The sequence below is a fragment of the Barbus barbus genome (assembly GCF_936440315.1).
Source record: "Barbus barbus genome assembly, chromosome: 31".
Classification (NCBI taxonomy): Eukaryota; Metazoa; Chordata; class Actinopteri; order Cypriniformes; family Cyprinidae; genus Barbus; species Barbus barbus.
This window is the reverse complement of record NC_136759.1, coordinates 10,778,850-10,804,433: the sequence shown is the minus strand read 5'-3', so window position 1 is coordinate 10,804,433 and position 25,584 is coordinate 10,778,850. Positions and strand designations below refer to the sequence as shown.

The 25,584-nt window shown below is 36.8% G+C and overlaps 1 protein-coding gene across 4 annotated transcripts in view; it reads left to right on the top strand.

The window, feature by feature from the left end:
* Positions 1-440: 440 nt before the first annotated feature.
* Positions 441-25,584, top strand: part of nf1a (neurofibromin 1a) — a 68,382-nt gene continuing 43,238 nt past the window's right edge. For 3 of the 4 annotated variants that reach the window (XR_013782537.1, XM_079388288.1, XM_079388287.1), the window contains exons 1-33: positions 441-757; positions 5,997-6,140; positions 6,429-6,512; positions 8,066-8,256; positions 8,493-8,599; positions 9,170-9,237; positions 9,350-9,425; positions 9,533-9,690; positions 9,863-10,036; positions 10,152-10,280; positions 10,504-10,578; positions 10,875-11,006; positions 11,096-11,224; positions 11,644-11,757; positions 13,568-13,647; positions 13,726-13,849; positions 13,929-14,175; positions 14,790-14,863; positions 15,011-15,094; positions 15,166-15,510; positions 16,352-16,491; positions 16,665-16,787; positions 17,273-17,356; positions 17,470-17,586; positions 17,667-17,848; positions 17,933-18,144; positions 18,591-18,752; positions 18,841-18,944; positions 19,660-19,795; positions 22,799-22,861; positions 24,566-24,724; positions 24,901-24,998; positions 25,403-25,549. Coding sequence is in view for 3 of the 4 variants with exons in the window: in XM_079388288.1 (XP_079244414.1) it covers positions 698-757; positions 5,997-6,140; positions 6,429-6,512; positions 8,066-8,256; positions 8,493-8,599; positions 9,170-9,237; positions 9,350-9,425; positions 9,533-9,690; positions 9,863-10,036; positions 10,152-10,280; positions 10,504-10,578; positions 10,875-11,006; positions 11,096-11,224; positions 11,644-11,757; positions 13,568-13,647; positions 13,726-13,849; positions 13,929-14,175; positions 14,790-14,863; positions 15,011-15,094; positions 15,166-15,510; positions 16,352-16,491; positions 16,665-16,787; positions 17,273-17,356; positions 17,470-17,586; positions 17,667-17,848; positions 17,933-18,144; positions 18,591-18,752; positions 18,841-18,944; positions 19,660-19,795; positions 22,799-22,861; positions 24,566-24,724; positions 24,901-24,998; positions 25,403-25,549 (4,322 nt within the window). In the remaining variant the exon portion in view is untranslated. The remainder of the gene's footprint in view (positions 758-5,996; positions 6,141-6,428; positions 6,513-8,065; positions 8,257-8,492; positions 8,600-9,169; positions 9,238-9,349; positions 9,426-9,532; positions 9,691-9,862; positions 10,037-10,151; positions 10,281-10,503; positions 10,579-10,874; positions 11,007-11,095; positions 11,225-11,643; positions 11,758-13,567; positions 13,648-13,725; positions 13,850-13,928; positions 14,176-14,789; positions 14,864-15,010; positions 15,095-15,165; positions 15,511-16,351; positions 16,492-16,664; positions 16,788-17,272; positions 17,357-17,469; positions 17,587-17,666; positions 17,849-17,932; positions 18,145-18,590; positions 18,753-18,840; positions 18,945-19,659; positions 19,796-22,798; positions 22,862-24,565; positions 24,725-24,900; positions 24,999-25,402; positions 25,550-25,584) is intronic. The other variant, XM_079388289.1, reaches the window with a different exon arrangement.

The window sequence follows — 25,584 nt, the reverse complement described above, 5'->3', positions numbered from 1 at the left end:
ATAAAGTTTCACTATTTAAGATAATTATTTCTGACTTCCATTTACACAATTAAACAAACTAATTTAGTTTAACAGTTAAAAATGGTTTGTCATTTTTTTTGTATTTAGCCTATTTGCATTAAATATTTCATGCTTAAATGTCAACATTTCTCTAAGATGATTTTATGGTTCGAATAAGTATACTTTAATAGGATTTATACAGCCTAGTTGCACATTTTAATCAGAATGACCTCTGCTCTGTTATGTTTGAATAATGAACAAACCACAGTAGTATTTTAATTTACTGAGTAGCATACGTAATGGAACATTTTAAGATCTAAAAACATTTTTAATCAGTGCATAGAAAAGTAATTAATTTGACCAGAAACACCAAACTCAGATAGATAGATAGATAGATAGATATTCCTCGTTCTTCAATAGCATTTCTGCGCATGCGCAGCATCCAGACTGAAGCCAGAGCGAGAGAGGAGGATTCAAACTTCCGGTGGTGTGTCATGGCGGCGTGGTGGAGTATGCTTGAAGTGAAAAACTAAACCAAACCCCCCTCCTCCCTCCACCTCCTCCTCCGTTGTCCTCCTTGCTTATTTAGCGGAGCGGTTTAGGGGGTATTTGGCGCACCCGGCACGAATCGAGAGCAGGAATCGGGATCGCAAAAGTGATTGATAGGAGACATAGCGGCGCGCGCATCCGCCTGAGCATGGCGGCGCACAAGCCCGTGGAATGGGTCCAGGCCATCATTAATCGATTCGACGAACAGGTAAAGAAAACATCGGTGGGGAGGTTTGACATTTCAAGGCCAAAAAAAGCGAGCATGCAAACGATACAAATGCACGCATACGCGTTGTTTATGTGGAAGTTGCGAGGTTGGTGGTTTTGGGCTTTGCATTGGCCAAATACAATACGTGCTTGTCTTGATTCAGGCCTGATGTGTTATATTTGGCAGCAAAAGCCAAATATTGGGGGTCGTGATTGAGTTGATGAATGTTCAGCTGAGTCGCTCGCGCGCACTGGCTAAATATAAACAAAAGGAATCACTCCCTCCGTGCTTGTTGACATACAGAGAGATGAAATTGCATAGCTGGAACAGCTTTACAGGCACCTACAGTCCTGTGCATGCAACCATGTTTAATAACCATGTCAGTTTATCAATGCTCTGTGTTTATAGAAGTTTTCTGACGGGTTTGAGTTCAAAATAACGCATCTTTTGAGCCTGAAGAGGGAATGACAGCACAGGTTTCTGACAGGCGCCTGTCATAAGTCATTTTGTAATGAATTTCGTACGATTTTCTGTAGATACTGTTTGTTAGAGCCTTAAGGGTACATTCCGTTTTTGTTCGCAGATCAAAAAGTGTGACACCTGAAGAAATTAATAGCAGTTTCGAAGGATGCAATTATAATGATGCACACTATCATGGTCATATCAGTACTCTGATATTTGAATTTACTATTGGAACAAATTATAGAGAGCTAAATGTAAACAAAAACATACTACCTGCACTATTAATAATAAGCCATACTAAATAGCTGGGCATTTATGAGCCTTTTTAGTGTTTTAATGTCCATGCATCCCTCGGACCCTGCTCTCATAGCCAAAGAAATTGTGTTTTGTCCCTGCCCTTGTGAAAAAGAAGTGTGCCTAGTTTTATTTAATGTGTACTTCCAAGTTTTAAAAGTATGTAAAAAAACAACTATATGTCATACAATATTAACGATGTGGAACATTTTCATGGAATCCTGATGGTTCTTAACACACTTGTGTACACTTTTAAAAAGTGCACTTTGAAATAATGTCAAATTAAAGGTTTGAAATTGTTTTGGTAATCTTTAGTTGTGGTTAAAGGGCGTACACTTAGATTTTTGTCTTGACTGACATACTAAAATACATGTAAAGTACTAGATTTTGTCGATAATTCTAGTTTGTTATTAAGTATTACATTTAAAGTGAATCTATTTTAAACTTACCAAATCGCAACTACATCATTAAAACAGCGTAATTACAAATATATTTAAACACATGACATAAACGTTTCAGTTGAGATTCCATTGAAATTTAGGTAGCCAGTACACTTCAACCATATTTCAAAGACAAAATAAGTAATTTTGAAATTACATATAAAAATCTAAATAAGTTCTTCTTGAAAGCACTCTTAAGTTTAACTAATGGCATTTAATATATATTTAAAGTATAATACATTTTCATTTGATTGCAAATAATGTGCAGTTAAGTGTCTGAAAACATTACATTAAGTTAGCACTTAAATCTATTCTTGTAAAGTAGATTAGTTCTCTAATAAGTGCTGTTTTAAAAAGTATACCAAGGTGTACTTGTCAGACTAAAGTTTAGAGGCTTTTCTAAGGGTTTGGCTTCTTGCGCTGCAGATTAGGGGCTCATAACAGTTTAATGAAAGTGTAAAAAGGAGTTTAGGCTGGTTTACCGCTAAGCCGGTTTAGTGCTTTTTAGATTAGAGTGCTTAAGGCACATGTTTGGTGAAAGCACTTGTATTGCTCTGTATGTTCTCATGACTTGAATGACAGCTGCTCACCACAATTGCAATTACAAGCAGATCATAAGTTGCAGAATTCCTGAATGGAAACAACCGGAAAACACTTGGATCGATTGTTTGAGCTGATCGCTGGTGATGTGTGGCTTTTCTTGCTTGCAAGTTCTCAGTGGTGGTTATTGCCTTGTCAGCAGCTGTATGAATGCAGAGAGCACCTTGAAACAATGACCTCACAGATGCCATTGCATGGTCATGGAAAACTAATCTGTCCTCTCTCTGGGGAGAGGTCTGAGTCAGGAATGAGAGGTTGATGATACATTGTGTTTAGATGTCGGCTTAAGATATTTTAAAGAGCGTTTGCATGTACGACGATTACGCTAGTTTTTATTTGGATGATCTTTGAACTTAAGATGAACTTTTGGTGTTGTTGGGTAGTTTACAAGCAGTTATGTTTGTCGTGAGAATCTTAAAAGGATAGCAAAAAAAAATCTAAATTCTGTCATAATTTACTCAATTCCATGTCATCCCAAACTTGTAAGACTTGAAAGTCAATGGGGCCCAACGTTGTTTGGATTCCAGTGCATTTCAGAATGTTTTCTTTTGTTTTCTACAGAAGAAAGTAAGTCATACAGGTTTAGAACAACATGAGGTTGATAAATGATGAGAATATTTAGGGGAACTACCCTTTTAGCATTAGGTTTGATCGTATTATAGCAATATCCAGGAAAAAGGCTAAGTGATATTTTTTTTGGAAAGACCCTTCCAACTGATGTGACGGGTGGAAACTTAAGTCATATTTTTCTTGAATGGTGGCCCATGAAAATTTTATTAAACCGTAATCTTAAATAAAGTTGATTTACATGATAATTTTTTCAATTGTGTTTGTTTTCGTGTTAATTTACCATCCATTGCATGAGTATGGCCGGTTCTGCCAAAGTGCACATAAGGGAAGCAATTGGTCCTTGACCTTTCTGGAATTTTAAACCATTCCTGGGAAACAAAGTACTCACTGTCCATCGGCATCCTGCATTAAAATGGATATCAGCAGGGCTGGGCTATGTGTTCTGTGAGAGTGCGTGTGTTTTACGAGTGTACAGACAGTGTGTGCGCCAGTTCTTCTCCGGTCTTGAGACTCTCATTTCCAGCCACGCGCTTTTCTCTTAGGGCCACACAGTAGTTGGCCAGAAAGAAGGAGGGAACCTCAGGGTTTCTCAGAGTCTTTCTGACATGCCGACGCACTGGCCAGTGCAATTGTCAGGACACTTCAGCCTTGCACCACAAATATAGGTCTACTTAGCCAAAGCAGATTATGAGCTAAGATTTGTTGAAATATCAGATTAAAAAATAAGGTTTAATCTTTCTTAGGCTAATTTGACACATTTTTTGAGTGATATTAAGTGTACGGCACAAGGAAAAACACTATTCCCAGCTAGTTCTTAAGTTGGCATCTTTGGTGGTCTGTTCGTGGACATTGCAAGATTTTATTCAGTATAATCACTGTGTATTTGCAGCGTTTTTGTTGTTTTAAAATTTAGACAAAATTGTGAATATATTGGTTATTCTAGTAATTTAATATTATCAGACTTTGTTCCGTTTGAACTAAATCAGTAAAAAAAAAACATTTGAATGAATTATTTCAGTTGCTTCATCAAAAAAAATCTCTTATGCTCACCAAGGCTGCATTTATTTACTCGATAATACAGTCAAAATGTAATATTGTGTGCAATTTCGAAAGAATAATTCATCCAAAAAAAAAATCTTTATCTTTATATAAGGTAAAATATATATTTGTATAAATGTCAAAAAGCTAAAATTGTTCTAATTTTACTAGAATGTTTACACAATTTAAAATAACTATTTTAATATGCAAGTTATTTCTGTGATGGCAAAGCTGAATTTTCTTCAGTCTTCAGTGTCATGTGATCCTTCAGAAATCGTTCTAATAATATGCTGTTTTCTTAGTATCAGTGTTGAAAATAATTGAAAATGTAATTACAAATGTAAAAATGTAAAAAATAACTTTTTTAAATTAAAATGAATTTCAAACTTTTGTTTGCTTTTTTTCTTATCTCTTAATTGAATTGAAAGTGCAGGAGAGATTGGAAATGATGGCGAGAAGTGGGGAGGATAGGATTGGGATATGTTACAAGTCTGACTTAAAATTATTTTGGCAAATAAGCACCACAGCTCAATATATTTGAGAAGTTTGTTCGCAAGCTGTATAACGTCTTGAAGTCAAAGTTCTTTTGATCCAGAGAGGAGCCATAGTACTCGGAAACAGTGAAGACCAATTCCTCATCAGGGAACGCTTAGAGGGGGAGAGGCCTCCACCCCCTCACTCCACATACGCTTCATTAAGATGGCCAGGCCATGTTTGCTTTCAACACTCCCGCTGCACAGACTTTAACTGCTTGTGTGAGTTGGAGAGAACAAGAGCAGATGTGCTGGCCCACAGGTGTGCAGCACAGGGAGGAAGTCTGGAGAGCTGGAGGCGCTTTGCTTTAACAACTAAAGTTTGAGCGTTTAGACCCAGGATGGGTGGGTTGGTGCATTAAGTGCTTGGATGTTCTCTCAGGGGTGGGTGTGTCAAATTTAAGACTGTTCGACCTCTCGCTCTGCAGTCTGTGTATCCCACATGTTGCAAGCTGTTCTCCACCCAATGCTCTCAATAAAGCCATAACACAGGCTTTGAAAGCCAGGCCGCAGGAACCCAGCGTTCACACCTGTTAACCAGACCCAAGAGTTCTCTATCTTAACTTACTTTGATACGACTAAATATAATGGTTATTTTTGTGCTTTGGGTTACTTTTTAATGTTTATAGTTTGCTTACACTATAATTTTTACTTTTCTTTGATTATTATTTACTTGAAATTAATTGAAAGTATATTTGAAAACAAACTGGTCAAGTAAAAAAACAAACAAAAACACTACCATCCAAAAGTTTGGGGTCGGTAAGATGCATTTCAATGAAATGAATGCCTTTATTTAGCAAGGACACATTAAGCTTTGATCGAAAGTAGTGACAGTAAAGACATTTATAATGTCACTAAAGATTTGTATTTCAAATAAATGCTGTTCATTTAAACTCTCTATTCAAAGTATCCAGGAGCAAAAAAAATGTATGGTTTTCACAAAAGTACTAAATAGCGCCACTGTTTTAAACGATATATACAAAGGAATGTTTCTTAAGCAGCAAATCAGCATATTCTAATGATTTCTGAAGGATCATGTAAAATAATTGTAAAAAATAATAGGTGATTTAAAGCGTAAAATACAGAGAAAAGTTACACAATATTACTTTATTACTATTTTGACATCTGATTAAAAAAAATAATAATAATAATAATTATCCCCAAACATCACGGTAATGTTTATCATAATTTTAGTGGCCTGCTCTCTAGAAAGGTTTCATTGCATCCTTTGCAGAGTATGGTGGTTTCAATTGCTCTGTTTCTCTCTATCCCTCTCTTTCTCTGTCTGTCTCTAACTCGCAGCTCCCAATTAAAACAGGACAGCAGAGCACCCACACCAAAGTGAGTACAGAGCACAATAAAGAATGTTTGATCAACATCTCCAAGTACAAATTTGCCCTCGTCATCAACGGTCTGACCAACATACTCAAAAATGTGAACAACATGGTAAGTCCATGTCTATAGCATTCAAGTTTCCCCCTCTTGATAATTGAATTTTGAAATTCATAACTCTGTTTTGAGTGAACTGCCTTGGCATTGCACAGATAAATCCAAGATTGCAGATAAATGTTTATTTAATTCAATTCTGAAAATAAGCTTGTGTTGCTTGTTGTGTTTTTATGCTTAAGAGTGTTACACTGTTAGCATGATCATGTCAAGCTCTATTGCAATCAGTTGAGAGACGTGTCTTCTAGTCTTGCTAAAGTCACATTTCGGTATGTCTCTTGTTCATAGCGGATCTTCGGCGAAGCTGCCGAGAAGAACCTCTACCTCTCCCAGCTGATTATCCTGGACACACTGGAGAAGTGTCTGGCAGGGGTGAGCAGCTTGTCCTATCTCACAGTGAACTTTGTCCAACCTGCTGTTTGTTTTGACTGTCTTGCGTCCTGCCTTTTAACAGCTTTGTTCCTTGCTGTGGTTTCACCTTTGTTGCTGAACGCAATGCAAAATTGCTTTACAATCACAATTGTTTCATTATTGCCTATCGACACCCTAACTTAAAAGATTAAATATCTATAAAAACCTATAATAAAATATATGTAAAGTAATTTTTAGAAGAAAATGTAAATGGTTTGGACTATTTTTATCTTTTTTTTTCTGATGTGATCTTGACCAATATTAGTCGGTTTCTTTTACTATGCTAGGCTGTAGAAATAAATTGAATCAACTATCAAACAAGCAGAATAAAGTTTTTAACCATGCCATGGTATTATAGAAACTAGCTGTACACTAACTTTCAAAGGTTTGGGAACAGTAGAAATTCAAAAGTCACATTAACAGCATTTATAATGTTAGATAAAAGATTTCTATTTCAAGTAAATGTTGTTCTACTGAAGTTTTTAATCATTAAAGAATCCTAAAAAAAAAATCACATTTTGTACAGTTTCTACGCAGTTTCTAATATTCCTTGAGCAGAAAATCAGCATATTAGAATGATTTCTGAAGAATCATGTGACACTGAAGACTGGAGTAATGATGCTGAAAATTACATTTTGCTTTCACAAAAATAAAATATATTAAAATATATTTTTCAATATATTAAAAAATAGAAAGGTTGTTTAAAATAATATTTAAAAATATTAAAGTTTTCTTTAAACTTTTTAAACTTTAAACTTCAAACTTTTGAACTGTAGCGTGAAATGACTTTATAGGGGCATTATAGAGACAGAGATGTTTTTTGATTGCTCATGGACTCCTGAAGTCTTAGACACAGAGCCCTGGTAAAGCAATTAAATTTTTAGCTTTTACTCCCAGACAGAGGACTCTGAACTGGCCCTGTCAGGAGATTACATTTGCAGGTGTTTCCTCGTCTTGAGATTGTCTGGATTTTCCTGTATAGATTATTAACTTTCCCTTACCCAGATGCTACACAGCTGTTCACTGTCCTGTTTTGTTTTTGCAAAATTGTTTTATGTCATTTCCTTTTATGTAATTGAGATGGAGAGGTATACGTACAGTTTTCTTTCATGTTGTTCAGGATTTAATTTGCTCCCTGAAATTCGAAGGCCTTCAAGACAACTAAACACTTTATTCGTTAACTAGTTTTGGCAGTCATGAATTTTTGCTTGTAGTATAAAATCCCTCTCTAGTCTCTACCATTTGTTACACATTTCGGGCTTTTAGCTTGACCCAGTATGTGTGCAGTACATTGATCCACTAATGTGTTTGTTTGGTGCTCTGTCATTGGATTTCATTTCTGTTCTTTTCCAACTTTCCTGCATGCTGCTGATCCTGAAGCGCTTTCTACTCGCTGTAGTTTTATTCAGGTTTTCAGTAGATGTTATTAAACTTTACACTTACAGTTTGGTACAGCACACAGTAAAAAAAATAAATAAGAGTATTCTATTTTGTGTATTTGTGTGCATCATCAGCAACCCAAGGACTGCCTGAGGCTGGATGAGGCCATGTTGGTAAAACAGTTGCTGCCTGAAATCTGTCACTTCCTGCACTCGTACCGTGAGGGGCAGCAGCACGCCGCTCAGCTGCGCAGTTCTGCCTCTGCTGTGCTCTTCTCTCTCAGCTGCAACAACTTCAATGCTGTCTTCAGTCGTATCTCCACCAGGTATCTCTATAACATACTGGGGGTTCCACTGGGCTCTGTTATAGGACCTCTTTCATTGTGTGAATCAGCTCCCCAATTACCCCATAATAACTAATAAAAATAGCTTATTTTAAACATTGTAAGACAACTGTACAAGTTTTGTAATTTGTATAAATGATGGGCAGTTTTGCTTGGTTGTCTACAAATTCAACAGTTAAAGGCAAATTATTAACTTCTAATGTAATGTCTTCTCATAGGTTGCAAGAGCTCACAGTTTGTACAGAGGACACAGTGGATGTCCATGACATTGAGCTCATCCAGTATATCAGTGTAGACTGCTCCAAGTTAAAGAGACTCCTACAAGGTAAAGCATACTCTATTTTATAGGTATTTTATTGCCTCAATATTCAAAATGTTTATTGTTGAGGATGAATTTTATGGGTAGTCTAAAGCTGCATAGTTAAAATCAGAATCAAAATATGGCACAGTATTAAACCACAAATGAATGCAAATAAATTAGTGCTGTCAACTGATTAATCACGATTAATCGCATCCAAAATAAAACATTTTGTTTACATAATGTGTATGTACTATGTATATTTATTATGTATATATAAATACACACACATACATGTATATATATTTAAGAACAATGTTAGGTTTATATATTTATATATGATAATTTATATGAATATAAATGTATACATGTAAATATTTTCAAAATATATGCTGTAGGTTTGTGTCTTTATATCTACACAATAAATATATACAGTACACACACATGTATTATGTAAACAAAAACTTTTATTATGGAAGCAATTAATCGTTTGACAGCACTAAAATAAATACATAGTGTTTCAATAATTTATAATAAATTAATTGATTAAATATATGGTGTGGAATTACTTGATAACTTCCTGCATGTTCCCTTTAGAAACAGTACTTAAATTCAAATCTTTGAAAAAGCCGGCTCAGCTCGCAGTAATCAGCAGTTTGGAAAAGGTCTGTGCATTTTAAATAATACTATAGATTAGTAGACTTTTTTTTCTAGCTTTAATAATTCTCATCTTATTAACGGTTATAGGAGTAAATTTATTTGATATGTTTGTGTCAGGCTTTCTGGAACTGGGTTGAACACTACCCTGATGAGTTCACTATGCTCTATCAGAGACCCCAGGCTGACATGGCTGGTGAGTGAGACAGTAATTCATATCTAAACTGACGTGTTTACTAGACTGGTTTTTGAAGTCCAAGTTTAGATGTGTAACAATAAAACTGTGTGTTTCTATGTATACAGACTGTGCAGAAAAACTGTTCGACTTGGTGGACAGTTTTGCAGAGAGCGCAAAGAGAAAGGCTGCTGTGTGGCCACTACAGATCATCCTCCTCATCCTTTGTCCAGAGATCACTCAGAGCATCACCAAAGAAGTAGGGGGGGAGGAGAAAGCTAACAAGGTCAGAGGTCACAGTGAATTGGACTTCTATTCCTGCATCTTTTATTTACTTCTCCTGTTGTATGTAAAGTCATTTATGCAGAATTTTATGTAGCATTGGAACCAGTCAACCATATATTTTGTGCATATTGATGGTTTGGTGACAAATCGATCTATTTTGTTGTCTTCAACAGAAGTCATTTTTAGACAGTCTACGGAAGGCTCTGGGACAGCACAGCGGCAGCAGACAGTTGACTGAGAGTGCGGCCGTTGCATGCGTCAAACTCTGCAAAGCCTGCACCTACATCAACTGGGAGGACAATTCTGTCATCTTTCTCCTAGTTCAGTCCATCGTCATGGACCTTAAGGTGAAGAGGACCATTTTTTGAGTAAATTACAGAGCAGCGCATGTCTGAAGGGACTGAAGAACATTTATTTCTGTGTTTCTAGCTGTCTGCAACTTTGCTCTCTCTTCTCTCCCAGGGTCTTCTGTTTAACCCTACTAAGCCATTCTCCAGGGGTGCAGGCTGCCAGAGCGCCGATGTGGATTTGATGATTGACTGCTTTGTGTCATGTTATCGCATCAATCCTCGCAACAACCAGCATTTTAAGGTAAGCTCGGTTGTTGAATCTTAGAGTTTCCAGCATTTTGCAAAGGACGTTATAGCAATTAATAAACAATCACTAACAAGAGATTTAAAATTATTACTACCACAGCGTATTGAGCTAGTCAACATTCATTTCAGGACAAACTTAAAATCATTGCCATAACCAACATGTTCTAATATCTACACAGAGTTTTTGTTGTTGTTGAATAACTTCATTTCTTTTCTAGGTATGCCTGGCCTCAACTTCTCCTCCTACCTTCCATTTCGTCCTGGTCAACTCCCTGCACAAAATTATCACCAATGTAAGTATGATCTCTGTATGGACATTCACACAATGCAAAAATAATTTAGAAATATTACGCCAATAATTGTAATTTGTTTTATTTAAAATTTTAATATTATGCAAATTAAATGTAACTTTAAATAAACGATACACCAGTAAATTATCTCCAAACGTGTCAGCATTCTGCATGAGTATTGATGATTGTTCATGATAAAATGCATCTTGTGACCGCTGCCTCTCTTTTGTGATGTTATAGGAGTGGAGTAATTTTGTAGTTTATTGCTTATTAACGTTTCACATTTATGTTCTTGCTAGTCACACCTAGACTGGTGGCCGAAGATTGACGCCATCTACTGCTACTCAGGAGAACTGCGCACCATGTTTGCAGACACATTGGGCCGAGTGGTTCAGAGTCTCGGTGCCCATCCTCCTCTGAGGATGACATCAGTAAGACACACAATCATTTACACATGATTTATGATGTATAGCAAAGCATTCATCTTTGATGTTATTTTTTATTTTATTTTTTTTTGCAGAGTCTGACATTCAAAGAGAAAATGACGACAAGTTTAAAGTTCAAGGAGAGGTCCAATGACCTTGACTCACGTTCTCTGCTGCTGGCCCTGGTCAAACTCATCCATGCTGACCCCAAACTAATGCTTCACGTGAGTATTTGGCTGGAAATATGATTTAGCTTCTGTCAAAATTATGATGAGTTACCTTTTGTTTTGATTTGTCTCTGCATATTAGGCTAAGACTAGAAAAAGGTTTTTTTTTTTTTTTTTTTTTTTTTTTTTTTCAATGTCACCTTTGACCTCTTGCTCCTTTAATTCTCATAAAATGCTCTAATCCAACAGTGTTTGTTTTCTGATTGGTTCAAATCCTGGATTATCCAGATTCGGATTTACATGTGGATTTATTCATTTCTTTTCCCCATTTTTGCCTGAAGAAGACTGGTTCTTTTTCACAGTCTTTCCTTAACATGATTTGATATGAACTGTGATTTGGCCTAAAATGGTCTGTTTAAATATCTAAGCCTAGCAGAAGATCAAATTTGACTCCAGTTTAATTTTCTCACCATCAGAACCCAGGGAAACCAGGTCAAGAGATCCAGAACAGCACAGCTGAGCTCATCAAAGGTCTGGTCCAGCTGGTTCCTCTCAATCACAGTGCTGAGCTTTCACAGGAAGCCATGGAGGTAAGACTGGAGGTTTCTTTGAACCTCCTATTTGGTATTGTTAACCAAAAACTAATACTTTAAAAGTTGTTTTTGTTAACTGAAATAAAGATATACAGTGCCTATAAAAAGTCTTCATTCCCCTTAATTTTTTTTCACATTTTGTAATGTTGCTGCCTTATGTTAAACTACTTTAAATTACTTTTTTTTCCCCCCACATCAATCTACACTCCATACACCATAATGGCTAAGCAAAAAACAGGGTTTTAGCATCTTTGCTAATTTATTTAAATTTTTTTTTTAATGATTCCATTGCATAAGTAATCATACCCTTACCTGGGACAGTTGGAATTTAGCTCAGGAGCATTCACATTGCTTGTAGATGTTACTGCACTTCGAGTGAAGTTAATCTGTGACAAATTCAATTGAATGGGTATGATTTGGAAAGGTACACGTCTTAATAAAAGGTCTAACAGCTGAAAATGCATATCAGAGCAAAAACCAAGCCCTGAGGTCAAACAGACTGCCTGTATAGCTCAGAGACAGAATTGCATCAAACCACACATCTGGGGAAGAGTTCAGAAAAAAAATTCTGCTGCATTGAAGGTTCACAGAAGCATGTAGTCTCTGTTACACTTAATGGAAGAAGTTCGGAACAACTAGAACTCTTCTTAGAGCTTGTCTCTTGGCCAAACTGAACAATTCACAGAGAAGGGGCTTGTCTAGACTGGTGACCAAGAAGCTGATGGTCACTCTAGTTGAGCTTCACGATCATATGTGGAGGTGGGAGAAACCTACAGAAGGACAAACACCACACTCCGCCAATCTGGGCTTTATGGCAGTGTGGCCAGAATCAATCCTCTCCTCAGTGAAGACACATGAAAACAATTTACAAAAAAGCACCTAAAGGACCCTCAGACTGTGAGAAACAAGATTCTCTGGTTTGATGAACCTCAATTCAGTTTGAAGGAAACCAGCTCTGCTCATCACCTGCAGAGTACCATCCCAAAAGTAAAGAGTGCTGGTAGCAGCCTCGTGCTATCGGGCTGTTTTTCAGAGTCAGGGGCTGACGGACTCGTCAGAGTAGAAGAAAAGCTCAATGCATCAAAATATATAGATAGCCTTAATGAAAACCTAGTCCAGAGCATTCAGAACCTCAGACTGGGCAGAGGGTTCACTTTCCAACAGGACAACGACCCTAAGCACACAGCAAGAGTGGCTTATAGTCAACTCTGTGGATGTCCTTGAATGGTCCGGCCACAGACTGGGCTTGAATGCAATCAAATATTTCTGGAGAAACCTGAAAATGTCCATGTGCCCCCATCCAACCTGTGTAATGTGTAAAGCTTGTCGTATTATACCCAAAAAAACTTGAGGCTGTAAAGATGCTTCAGCTAAGTACTGAGTTAAGGGCATGAAGACTTATGGAAAATACTTATTTCAGTTTTTTTATTTTTAATTAATTTACGAAGTTGTGGTGATTCTGTTTTTGCTTTGTCATTATGGAGTGTAGATTAATGTGGAAAAAAAGTCATTCAAAGCAGTTTAACATAAGGCTGCAACATAACAAAAAGTGAAAAAATGAAGGGGTATGAAGACTTTTTAAAGGCACTGTAAAATATAAAATTTAAGTATTAGATTCTGCTAAAATTGCTACGACCAAAATAAAAAAATATATTAAAGCTTAATATAAATATTAAAACATAACCTTATAAAAATGACAAAAGCACATAAAAATGCATACTTAATAGTATATGGATGAAACTATAACACTGCTACTTTGAATTCTTATGATTGTGTATCTCTTACATATTCTTGTATTCTCACCCAGGCATTGTTGGTGTTACATCAGCCAGAAACGATTGAGCTGTGGAACCCTGACGCACCCATTGAGACCTTCTGGGACATCAGGTGGGTATAAAGAGATTGGCTGAGGTAAAGTTGGCAAGTAGAAAAATTCTGACTATATTCTCCTTACTCCCCTCTCAGCTCCCAGGTCTTATTTCTGAACTGCAAGAAGCTGATTGGACATCAGATGATCAACAGTACAGAGATCCTGAAGTGGCTCCGGGAGATTCTCATATGTAGAAACAAGTTTCTCATAAAGAGCAAGGTGTAAACACATTCTGTCTGAACATGAAAATGAATCCACTTAGAGAAAATGCGCTCATTCATGTCTCATTGTTCTGCAGGAGTGTGCCACACAGGGCAGTCTCATCCCCATCAGCAGACAGGCTCAGACCAAGCTGGAGGTGTGTCTTTACACCTTCCTGTGGAGCCCTGACGCAGAGGCTGTGTTGGTGGCCATGTCCTGCTTCCGGCATCTCTGTGAGGAGGCAGACATCCGGTGCAGTGTGGACGAGCTGCCCGTGCACACGATCCTGCCCAACTACAACACCTTTATAGACCTCGCCTCTGTCAGCAATATGATGGCTACAGGTTAGTAGTACAACAGTCTCTGTGACATAGGATTAGACTGGTAGCTTTAAGCCTTAGGGACGTGAATTTTTTTCCACAAATTCAGCTAGTGTTGAAAGCCACTGAAGTGAACATGGGCTCTTATGGTTTGAGGTTTTATCAAATACTACTCTGAAAGATCATGTTTAGTTATTGTAATGCAAGATGTTTAATTATATTTATATATGTATATATTTTATTTATTTGCTATTGATGTAGCTAAATAAATTGATTTTGAATATACAATTTGATAAATGTATTTATTCATTGATGATCATAATTACTAATGTGGTAATGTTTGTGTAAAACAATTAATACCAGTGTGGCTAAATAAGTTTATTTATTTTTAATTTGTGGTCATGAATTCTTATGTGGATTTATGGATATATAAAGAAAATAGCATTTGGTATTGTACGAATACATATATTTAATTAATTAATTAGTTTTTGCCCGTGAATATGATGTTTGATACTGATAATCATAAATTCTGATTAACATTATGATTTAGTGGCATGGAGTCTTGGGAAAATTTTTTTTGGTCTCACTGTAAAATAAACCTGCTTGCAAACTAACTATATGTGCATTTGTGCATTCAGGCCGCAACACACTTCAGAAGAGAGTGATGGCGCTGTTGAGGAGGATAAAACACCCTACAGCTGGAAATGTAGAGGTAAGGATTTATTTTTGTCAACTTATGTGAATTTAAGATGTAATTAGTTTTTTTCCTGGTATTAATTGCTTATCTTTCAGATCTATTGCAACTTTTTTGCAGCTTCTCAATTCAAGTTGACTCAAATTTGACCTTTTTCATTCTTAGGCATGGGAAGACACATATGCAAAATGGGAGCAAGCTACTAAACAGATACTCAACCACCCGAAAAACAAAGTGGAAGATGGACAGGTAGTTAAAAGAATGCTAATCAGTAAGGTATATAACCCCCCCCCTACAAACTGCTTTCTCTCTCTCATCAGGAGTGGATCAACATGACCGGTTTCTTGTGTGCCCTGGGAGGGGTTTGTCTCCAGCAGCGCAGCACCCCTAGCCTAGGCACCTACAGTCCTCCTATGGGCCCCTTAACCGAACGCAAGAGCTCCATGATCTCTATGGGCTCTTGTGAGGTGAACAGCGAGACGTCTCTTAACTGGTTTCTGGACCGTGTGCTGGGTCTCATGGTCTGTACACATGAAAAGGTGGGCGTGCAGATTCGAACCAACGTCAAAGACCTTGTGGGACTGGAACTCAGCCCAGCTCTCTACCCCATGCTCTTCACCAAGCTACGCAACAGCATCGGCCGATTTTTTGAGACCCAGGGTCCGGTAAGAGATGATAATCATGGCATGCAGCTGTAGGATTAGATATTGTTTTAGAAGTAGTGCACTATATATTTTTATTTATATATGAGGAGGTGTGAGTTAACAAATTTAGAACGTAAAGATCATTCTCACAAATAATTGGTTAATACTGCCCTAAAATAAAAAGCAAATGTTTTATTATAAATAAAATGGGAATTTCATAATGAAAATAAATGATTGTAAAATCATTATACTCAATCAATAACATTTAAAAATCATTATACTCAATCAATAACATTTATTTCGGAGCATTAATGCTTTTTACAGATTATAGTTTTATATTTTTTTATATTGTATGTCTATATTTTTGTATATGAGCCTGTATGTTATAATTTTTGTATGTTTAAATATTTATGGCATATTTAAATATTTGATCATATTTAGTAAATATTTGTAAATTCAGTTCAACAGTATCTAATTTACATGAAGAAGCCACAATGCAAAAATGCTCCTAAATGTATGCTTCATTTTCTATACAACACACAGGCAACAAATAGAACAAATTACTCAATTTATGAAGCATTCTTCACTAAATAGCTGTCATGTATAGGTTTAGACACAAGGTGGCAGAATACCAACATTGTCAGATCCATCTAAACAATGCACTCCCTTTAAATCCTGTCCCATCAGCATTTAGTGATCTATTTAATCTAGAATGATCTAACATTAATTAAACACTGGAATCTTTTGTAAATACAGTAATATTGTCTTTTCATATTTTATTATCAGTATCACATCACCTTCTGCATAGGCCTCAGCCACATTCTGTACCAGCATCTTTGTTCTTTCTCAATTTCTTCTTCAGGTTGCCATTACAGACCCAAACACACTGTTTGTAGAGCAGACCATTGCCATCATGAAGAACCTGCTTGACAGTCACACTGAAGGAAGCTCAGAGCACCTCGGTCAAGCCAGCATTGAGACCATGATGCTCAACCTGGTTAGGTGAGACTCTGATTTACACTTTCCTATGCTCTTTTTTTTTTTTTTTTTTTTTTTTTAAAGAGGTTAGGAATTTTTTTTATTATACACTGGTTTTGCATGGCATTTTAATAAAAAGAGCATTAAGAAGTTTATTTTTCCATTTAAAGGATTTTTCTTTATGCTCCCACTCTCAGGTATGTGCGTGTTTTAGGGAATGTTGTCCACGCCATTCAGGTCAAAACTAAGCTGTGCCAGCTAGTGGAGGTGATGATGGAACGCAGGGATGACCTCTCCTTCTGCCAAGAGATGAAATTCAGGTAAAAAAAAAAAGTGTTTTAGAAAGAAGTCTCTTATGCTTACCAAGGCTGCATTTATTTGAAATATTATTACAATTTAAATTATTTATTTTTGGATATATTTTATGTAATGTATTCCTATGATGGCGAAGCTGAATTTTCAGCAGTGATTACTCCAGTTTTCAGTGTCACATGACCGTCCAGAAACTATTCTAATATGCTTATGTTGAAAACGTTTGTGCTGCTTAATATTTTTGTTGAAACCATGAGATACATAAAATATTATATATTATAAATAAATAAATGTATATAATCCTAATCCTAAAACTTTTTAAATGTCTTTAATATCATTTTTGATTAATTGAAGGGGTCCTTGCTGAATGAAAGTATACTTTTCTTTCAAAATATCTTACTTTCCCTAAACCAACAAAGTTGTCAATTTGCTATGATGATTGAGTTTGTGAATTGTGAGGTTATTAGATGAATGACTTTGCTGCTTTTCCTAGAAATAAAATGGTGGAGTACCTCACAGATTGGGTGATGGGAACGTCTAATCAAGCAGCAGATGATGACATCAAATGTCTGACCCGGTATGGTCTCTGTAGTTTGCTGCCATTTTATATTATGTGTAGTGACTTCAAGCCTGAGAAATTTTACTTCATGTTCTATTCTCATGCTGTGTTTTTGTGAATGTGTCATGCAGGGATCTGGACCAGGCGAGTATGGAGGCAGTAGTGTCTCTGTTGGCTGGTCTTCCCCTGCAGCCTGAGGAGGGTGATGGCGTTGAGCTCATGGAGGCCAAGTCTCAGCTCTTCCTGAAGTAGGATCATTCATCCAACTCTTTTGTTTTGTCTTTTAAGGTCCATTTTCAGTCCATAATCTCTTCTCTTCCTCCTTTAGATACTTTACGCTGTTCATGAACCTGTTGAATGACTGCAGCGAGGTCGAGGAAGATGGCCAGCAGGTGGCAGGGCGGAAACGTGGGATGTCCAGACGACTGGCCTCTCTGCGGCACTGTACCGTGCTGGCCATGTCTAATCTGCTCAATGCTAATGTTGACAGCGGCCTCATGCACTCCATCGGTGAGAAACACTGATTTTATCATGGATTCTTATTATACTTGAGTTGTTTTGACTGAAGGCAGTGATTCTGATGTCTTTGAACAGGTCTGGGGTACCATAAGGACCTGCAGACACGAGCTACGTTCATGGAGGTGCTCACTAAGATCCTTCAGCAAGGGACAGAGTTCGACACGCTCGCAGAGACTGTGCTTGCAGACCGCTTTGAGAGACTTGTTGAGCTGGTCACCATGATGGGAGACCAGGGCGAGCTGCCCATAGCCATGGCACTGGCCAATGTGGTCCCCTGTTCTCAATGGGTAAGAGATATTAACAACTTTGTTTAACCTTTACAGTTTTGACAAAATAAGAATTAAACAGAGCTAACGTCTGCTTAAAAAGCATGCAGGAAAAGGTTTTAAAGCAAACCTGTTTTTATTCATAATCTTTTTTTCTTGCACAGAAGCCAGATTTAGGTGTTTTTGATGCAGAAAATAGTTATTTTATGTTACAGTTTCTTCATATGTCATTATGAACAGGCCTTAAAGGTATAGTTCACCCAAAAAAAATTAAGATTTTGTCATAATCCTTATGTGCTTTCTTCTGTGGACCATGAGTAGACCCGTCAGTGGTGTCCAATGTTGTTTGGTTCCCAGCATTCTCTAAAATACGCTATCCATTTAACTGTTTTGTTCAGCGAGTAATGCATTGGGTGTATTGTTGGCCATGAGAGAGCTGTTGTGCTCAATGTTCTGATGGTTTTCAGGATGAGCTGGCCAGGGTGTTGGTGACGCTGTTCGACTCTCGTCATCTGCTGTATCAGCTGCTGTGGAACATGTTCTCAAAAGAGGTGGAGCTGGCTGACTCTATGCAGACCCTCTTCAGAGGAAACAGCCTAGCCAGCAAGATTATGACCTTTTGCTTTAAGGTAAAGTGAAATGGTGTCAGTCATAGCACATTTAACTTTTGAACAGTAGTGTATGTGCACTTAAAAACGGGCTTTTTTGTGTTTGCAGGTGTATGGTGCGGCATATCTGCAGAAGCTTCTGGAGCCACTGTTGAGAGGAATTATTACCACACCGGAGTGGCAGCAAATCAGTTTTGAAGTAGACCCTACCAGGCATGTTTACCTAGTTAAACTGATGTTTAATGATGTTTAATCAGGTCTAGCTTTTACTTCAGCACAGCACGGAACACTATTTAGAGGCCCAGCCTCAGAGGAGACATGAGAGCAGTGGACTTATTGATTTATATGCTGTATATTACACTGAATAAAAACATTATAAACATTCAATTTCTTTCCCAACTGTTTAGCTTAATATACATACCCGACTCTTTTTGTAAACTTGTGTGTATTTGACAGTTTAAGCGCAATAAGAGATGAAAGAGAACCGAGTTTAGTATTTGCATGCCATGTGATAGCCGCTTTCTGTGTGCGTACTTCAGATGTGTGAGCTAAAAAAAACATATATCAGAAGTGTAAACTAATATAGTTTAAAACACATGATTTCAGCACAATAGACATTATCAAAATCAAACAGATGTTTTTGATTTTTGGCAGAATATCTGAGGTACGTGCCTGAAAACAGTATGTTCCTGCTTCCACTCAAAATATGCATTTTCAAAATTATATAATGATCTGTGGGATATTTTGAGTTGAATCTTCACAGACACATTCTGGGACATCTGAGATTTATATTACATAATGTAAAAGGGGTATAATAGGTCTCCTTTAAAGGAGTTCATGATGTACATTTAAGCACTCTACAAAGTACAGATGGGTTTTTATCATTGTCATTCTGCTGAAACGTTTAACCTTCTCATCACCTCTTTAGGCTCGAGTCAGCGGAGAACCTAGAGGAGAACCAGAAGAACCTGCTGCAGATCACAGACCGCTTCTTCCTGGCCATTATCAACTCTTCAAACGAGTTTCCTCCACAGCTGCGCAGTGTGTGCCACTGTCTGTATCAGGTACACCCACTGCTTAATGCCAGTTTGCTTTCTTTCCCTTTTTTTTTTTTTTACGCCACTGTTACTGCATCCTCTGAATGACTGCATTGTGTCTTTCTTGCTTGGGCATCCACTGATCAGTCTTCCAGTCACTTCTAACAAGAGAACCTGCGCTTATCCTTTCTCACGCCACTGCTCACCTCTGTCTGTCTGTGTACGAATATATCAGACGGTTCAAATGCCCCCATTTCCTTCAGATACACACTTGAGATACTTTCAGAAGTTTTTTTTTGTTGTTGTTTTGATGAAAGAAGTCATTTTGACCAAAAATACAGTATAAACAATAATATTGTGAAGTGTTTTTTTTACATATTTACATATTTTTATATATTTAAAAATTTAATTTGTTCCTGTGGTGGCAAAGCTGAATTTTCAGAAATACTTCAGTTTTCACAGTCACATGATTCTTTAGAAATCATTTAAGCATGTTGATTTGGCGCTCTTAATATCTGTTTTGTCCTGCTTAATATTTTTGTAGAAACCATCAAACATTTTTTTAAGGATTGAACAGCGTTTATTTGAAATAGAAGTCTTTTATAACAGTGTAAGTCTTTTATTGCTTTTGATCAATTTTATGCATCCCTGTTAAATAAAAGCAAAGTTCTTACTGACCCCACATGTTTAAATGGTAATCTGCATCCCATAACTGGTTTCCAATAGGGTTATCATGGTTATTATATTTTGTTTTTATGTTGCTATTATAATGTTCGAAAAAGGTATGTGTAAGAATGATTGAAATAGGGATGTCAATTTTCGATCATTTCCACAAATGATCGTCGTTTAAATTAACGATCAATTAATCGTTAACTTTAATACTGCAAAATGCGTCTATTGCAGGAGCATATAGTCACCGGCAATGACAGGATGTGCAAATGCCACTCAAAACGCCAGCTTCCTCACCCGAATGAAAGTGGTTTTAGTCTAAGTAAAAGGCTAGTAGCAGGATCGTAAAATGAATGGATGTGATTATGATCATTTGATAAAATGAAGAGAACACGCCGTAGTTACGTATGGGATCATTATACTTTGTGGGCTGTTTCATATCCTGTCACGGAGACCGCTGAATGCGCCTTTTTAAATGGTTTCAATGTTTACAATTGACATTATCGGGATTTAAAATAAAATGATCCCAAATGCAAGTATGGCGCGTGGGGCTGTGATGTGATCCACCGGCATTGCAACGGCAAAACACACTGTTACCCATTTGAAACATTTTAATGCGAGTATTATGACACAAGTGAGGTACAGAGCTTTGTTAATAAGAGAAATAATTGGTTAGCAGGCAAATGTTATATCTTTGTATTCTCCATGCTTTTGGATTCATGCCGTTTGAGCGCATACATTTAAATCAAGCTGTATGCAGCATTGTGTTCTGTTTTGCTAGATGGTCACGAATTTAATATTTGTTTCTTTTCCCAAATCCTCACTGTTTCACCCTCTAGATTCGCAGGTTTATTTTATTGTTGTTTTAATCACTGTTTTCGCATCTCTTACTGTGGTTAACATATGGGGGGAAATTAAAGATTTCGTGGCCATGAATTAAGAATTCGTTACTATGACTTATATTGCTCCCACATTTAAATTAATGGGTTTTCTAGGGAACAAATTAATGAAACCTGGTAATATCATCCCACAAATTAATAACATCCCTAGTTTGAAATGTTACTGTTGTCATAATTTCTTGTTTGAATGGCAAAATGTGATTGTGGCATTCAAAGTGCAAACATTTACAGTTAAATCATATTACAACTTGTTGATTTTCATTTTTTTATATCATACTTCTGGTATCCCCATTAAAGTGTAATGTATCAGAAATTGATTAAAAATGGCAAAGAAGATCTGCAAAATCATTTGCTGCTTTATGTACAACAACAGACATTACAAATTCAGTTTGGTAAGGAAACATTTTGGTTTTGCTTGAAGCTGTGTTGTTATGTCACAAGCAGGTATGAATCACAATTCTTCCAGCTGTAATAATCCATATTTATATCACACATGGGGTTTGATACATTTATGTAATGTTAGTGCTTAGCGGTGTATTCAGCCCATAGCTGAAATCACTTCCACTTGAGCGTACAAAAACCATTTTTGTTATTTTTCATTATTACTTGCATAGAAATTGAAGGGGGTGTTTATGTAGTTGTTTTATTACTGAAACAAAAGTACAAAGTTTTCAGTTGAAGGTTCCAACTTTTTCTCACATCTCTGATGTGACTGCACTCTGTCAAGGGCACCATCTTGTGGACGGTGATGCATAAAGTTGTTTTTTAACCATATTAAATAATTCTTTGACTGTAAAAACACCTTTTCTTTTCCTGTTTCTTAATTACATGTGGTTTTGTTTTCTTTCTTGTCTTTTCCTTTCATGGACTTTCTTGTCTTGTTTGTAATCATGAAGATCGGGTTGTGATGTTCGGCTTGTTAAGTCCCATAAAAATTGAAATGATAATTTTGTGGCACATAGTTAGCTTTGAGGTTATTGCTATGTTAGTGGACTCTTAAAAGTTTCAGTTTAGTAGATACAAAAAAAATGTATGACTCATCCGGTCAAATCAGCTGCAACCATCAGTCCTGCTACACGAGTTCTGCTCTCTTCTGCATGGCCCATTTGTGTTCTCATATTGTACATGCGACACACATGTTCTGGCCTTTAATTTCCTGCAGCTAGCGTTAACTTCTCTTTACACTCGTAACATATTCACACTTTGTTTGCTTGGGCCTAGAGCTGTCTTCCTCCTCCACTGTAGCATCTTTACTACTTTTTGCTTTACTTTCTGCTTGAAGAGCTTCAGCCGGTGTCTCTTAATCACAGAAATGAACATGAATGAAATTGTTCGTAGATCAGCTCTTAGAAAGGCAGTGGTTGTGTTGTCTGCTCCTACATTGTGTTTGTATGCACTGTGGCTGTGCTGAGTGCAGTTGTGTAGCTGCCGTGACCTCTCTGTGCTCATCTCTGCCCTGTAGGCTACTTGCCACTCCCTTCTGAATAAAGCCACTGTTAAAGAAAAAAAGGAAAACAAAAAATCCGTAAGTGTTTTAGCATTTAATTTTTTCCTTTAGCTACCATTTATTATTAGTTTGGGTTTACTCATACCATAAGTGCAGCATGTTTTTTTTTTTGGTTAAATTTGTTCATTTAATTATTTTTATGATTTTGGCTTTCATCTGAACATGTTCAGAAACACCCGTATAAACAGTGTTGTTTGTATGGTTTTCTTATGAAGACACCTCCATTTTTAACACAGCATAGTGTGGAAAATGAGCAGCTAAACAAACATAATAATTGTACTGGGATCACCCCTTTTTTTTTTTTTCATCTTGTGGACTGGGTCAGTGGTGGCGGACAGTTTGGATCAGTTCAGCTTTTCTGTATCTTGCGGTAAACCAGAAGACTGTTTCTTTGCATGGGTTTAAGGTCTGTTCTAACGTGAAGACAGTTAATCCTCACATATGCAGACCTTGAGCCTGGTACCTACTGACTTGGTCTACCCTCTGAGAGAGTGTATAAACGCTTCTAAGTTTAAATTGGAAAACGTTATGAATTTGTATTTTGGCTCCTTGAAGAGTCTTGTCTTTCTCGGAAAACTGTTCATGAAGTGATTTGCATGCTATAAATATGATCTAAAACGAACATGTTGGCACTACTTTGGCTTGTCATGTGCTCTATGGGTCGTCTTCAAAACAATGGTTGTGCATGTTTTCAATTTCAGAAACCATTGGTGCATATATGCATGCTTGATAATGGTGTAGAATGTCTAAATATTCTCATCCTTAATTTTGTCTGTTTTTTCTCATTTCCTTTCTCTTGCCATTTGCTCGGACCATTGCAACATGATCACGATGTTATAAGCATGTTGCATTTTTATCATCTTTTTGATTGATTAATGTGTGTTTACATATTAAAACACTGGGTACTATCAAAATATATAAATACAAAACATGAGATTTTGAAATTGGTACATGTAAAATTGGTACATGTAAACAGATGATGCACAAAGAACGAGTTAATTACCAAGATTAATATTTTTTTATTTTAATGCAAATTTATGCAAAAGAGGATCTTTGGCGCTCATTAGCGTAGAATTAAAAAATGTTTGCATAAGCTGAGACTTCTCATAGCCTATTTTAAGTCTCAGTCCTATTAGATTGACTTAGTCACTTGAGACGGAAACAGTTTAGTTCCCTACAAAGAATTTGGGACAGAAATGATCAGTTATTATAGGTGTGGGGGAAACTCCAGATTTCCATGACTAATATTTTTAGGGTGCGTGTATGCACTGCCACACGTTGTTCTGCAAAAATTTATTGTGGTTAATAACAGACTGTTTTGTGCTTAAGTGTGGTATGTGTATTTGTTGTATTTTAATGGTTGATGATCATCAGGCAGCATTAATTTGCTATCATACAAGTCTTGACGTCTTCATTAATTTGTTCTGTGCAAACACTGCATAGCTTTTAATGTATCATAGCCCTGTTTTCTTTCTATTTGAGTCTGTTTTACCTGACACAAAACACATTTATCAGTTAACTTTCTTTTCTGTCACACTTTCATCTTTACTTTCTTCATAATATTCCTGGATGTTAAACCTATTAAAATTTAGATTAGTATTCTGTGTGTTGTTGTTTTCAAATTAAAATCATCATGATGGCAATAATTAGATGGTTTACCTATAATGCATTCTTCTAGCACTCAACTGTCTTTCCTGTCATTTCCCTCATCCGTTTATGCAGGTGGTCAGCCAGCGGTTTCCACAGAACAGTATCGGTGCAGTAGGAAGTGCCATGTTCTTGCGCTTTATTAACCCGGCTATTGTATCACCGTATGAGGCAGGCATCCTAGACAAGAAACCTCCACCTCGCATCGAGCGTGGCCTCAAACTCATGTCTAAGGTGTGTAATGTCATGGTCATACATATACATAACTTCCATTTCCATCATCTGTGGTGAAGTGTTTTGTCTAACTGGCAAGATTAAATGTTTATTTAGGCTATACCACAACACTGGGCCCTATTGCAAAATTATATATAACAAAATTTTAATTTCTACAATGTTTCTTTTGTTTTCAGATACTCCAGAGCATTGCTAATCATGTACTGTTCACAAAAGAAGAACATATGCGGCCCTTTAATGATTTTGTCAAAAGCAACTTTGATACAGCCAGAAGGTATGTATTTGTTTGATTCTCAAATATTAGATCTTTTGTTTCTCTAGTGGAGATTTTTGATGGATCAGCTGAAGGCAAGAAAAAGGCCTTTTCAATGATATACATGACACTTGCTTCAAATTGTCACATTATTGAAATGTTAATGGTTCTTTTAGTTGCCAGATACAGGCATGTGTTGTAAGTGTATTTTCAGAGAGCACTTGATTTGAATAAAATTTGTGTATGTGTGTAAATGTGTAACTTTGCCCTTGTTTTAGGGGTATGCAAGCATATTTGTGTCATTAAAACTTGAAGATATGGACTACAACCCAAGACAGTTGTGATTTTATAGGGTCTTGAAACGAAATGTTTTAACCCATTTGCTCCTCCATGGACTTCAAACTGCCTAATTTTTATTTTGGCAGGTTCTTCTTGGATATTGCATCTGATTCTCCACCAAGTGACTCTGTGAACCACAGTCTATCTTTCATCAGCGACGGCAATGTGCTCGCCCTGCATCGTCTGTTATGGAACAACCAAGAAAGAATTGGCCAGTACTTGTCCAGCAACAGGTAAATGTAGCAAAGTAACATGTAAATGTAATAAC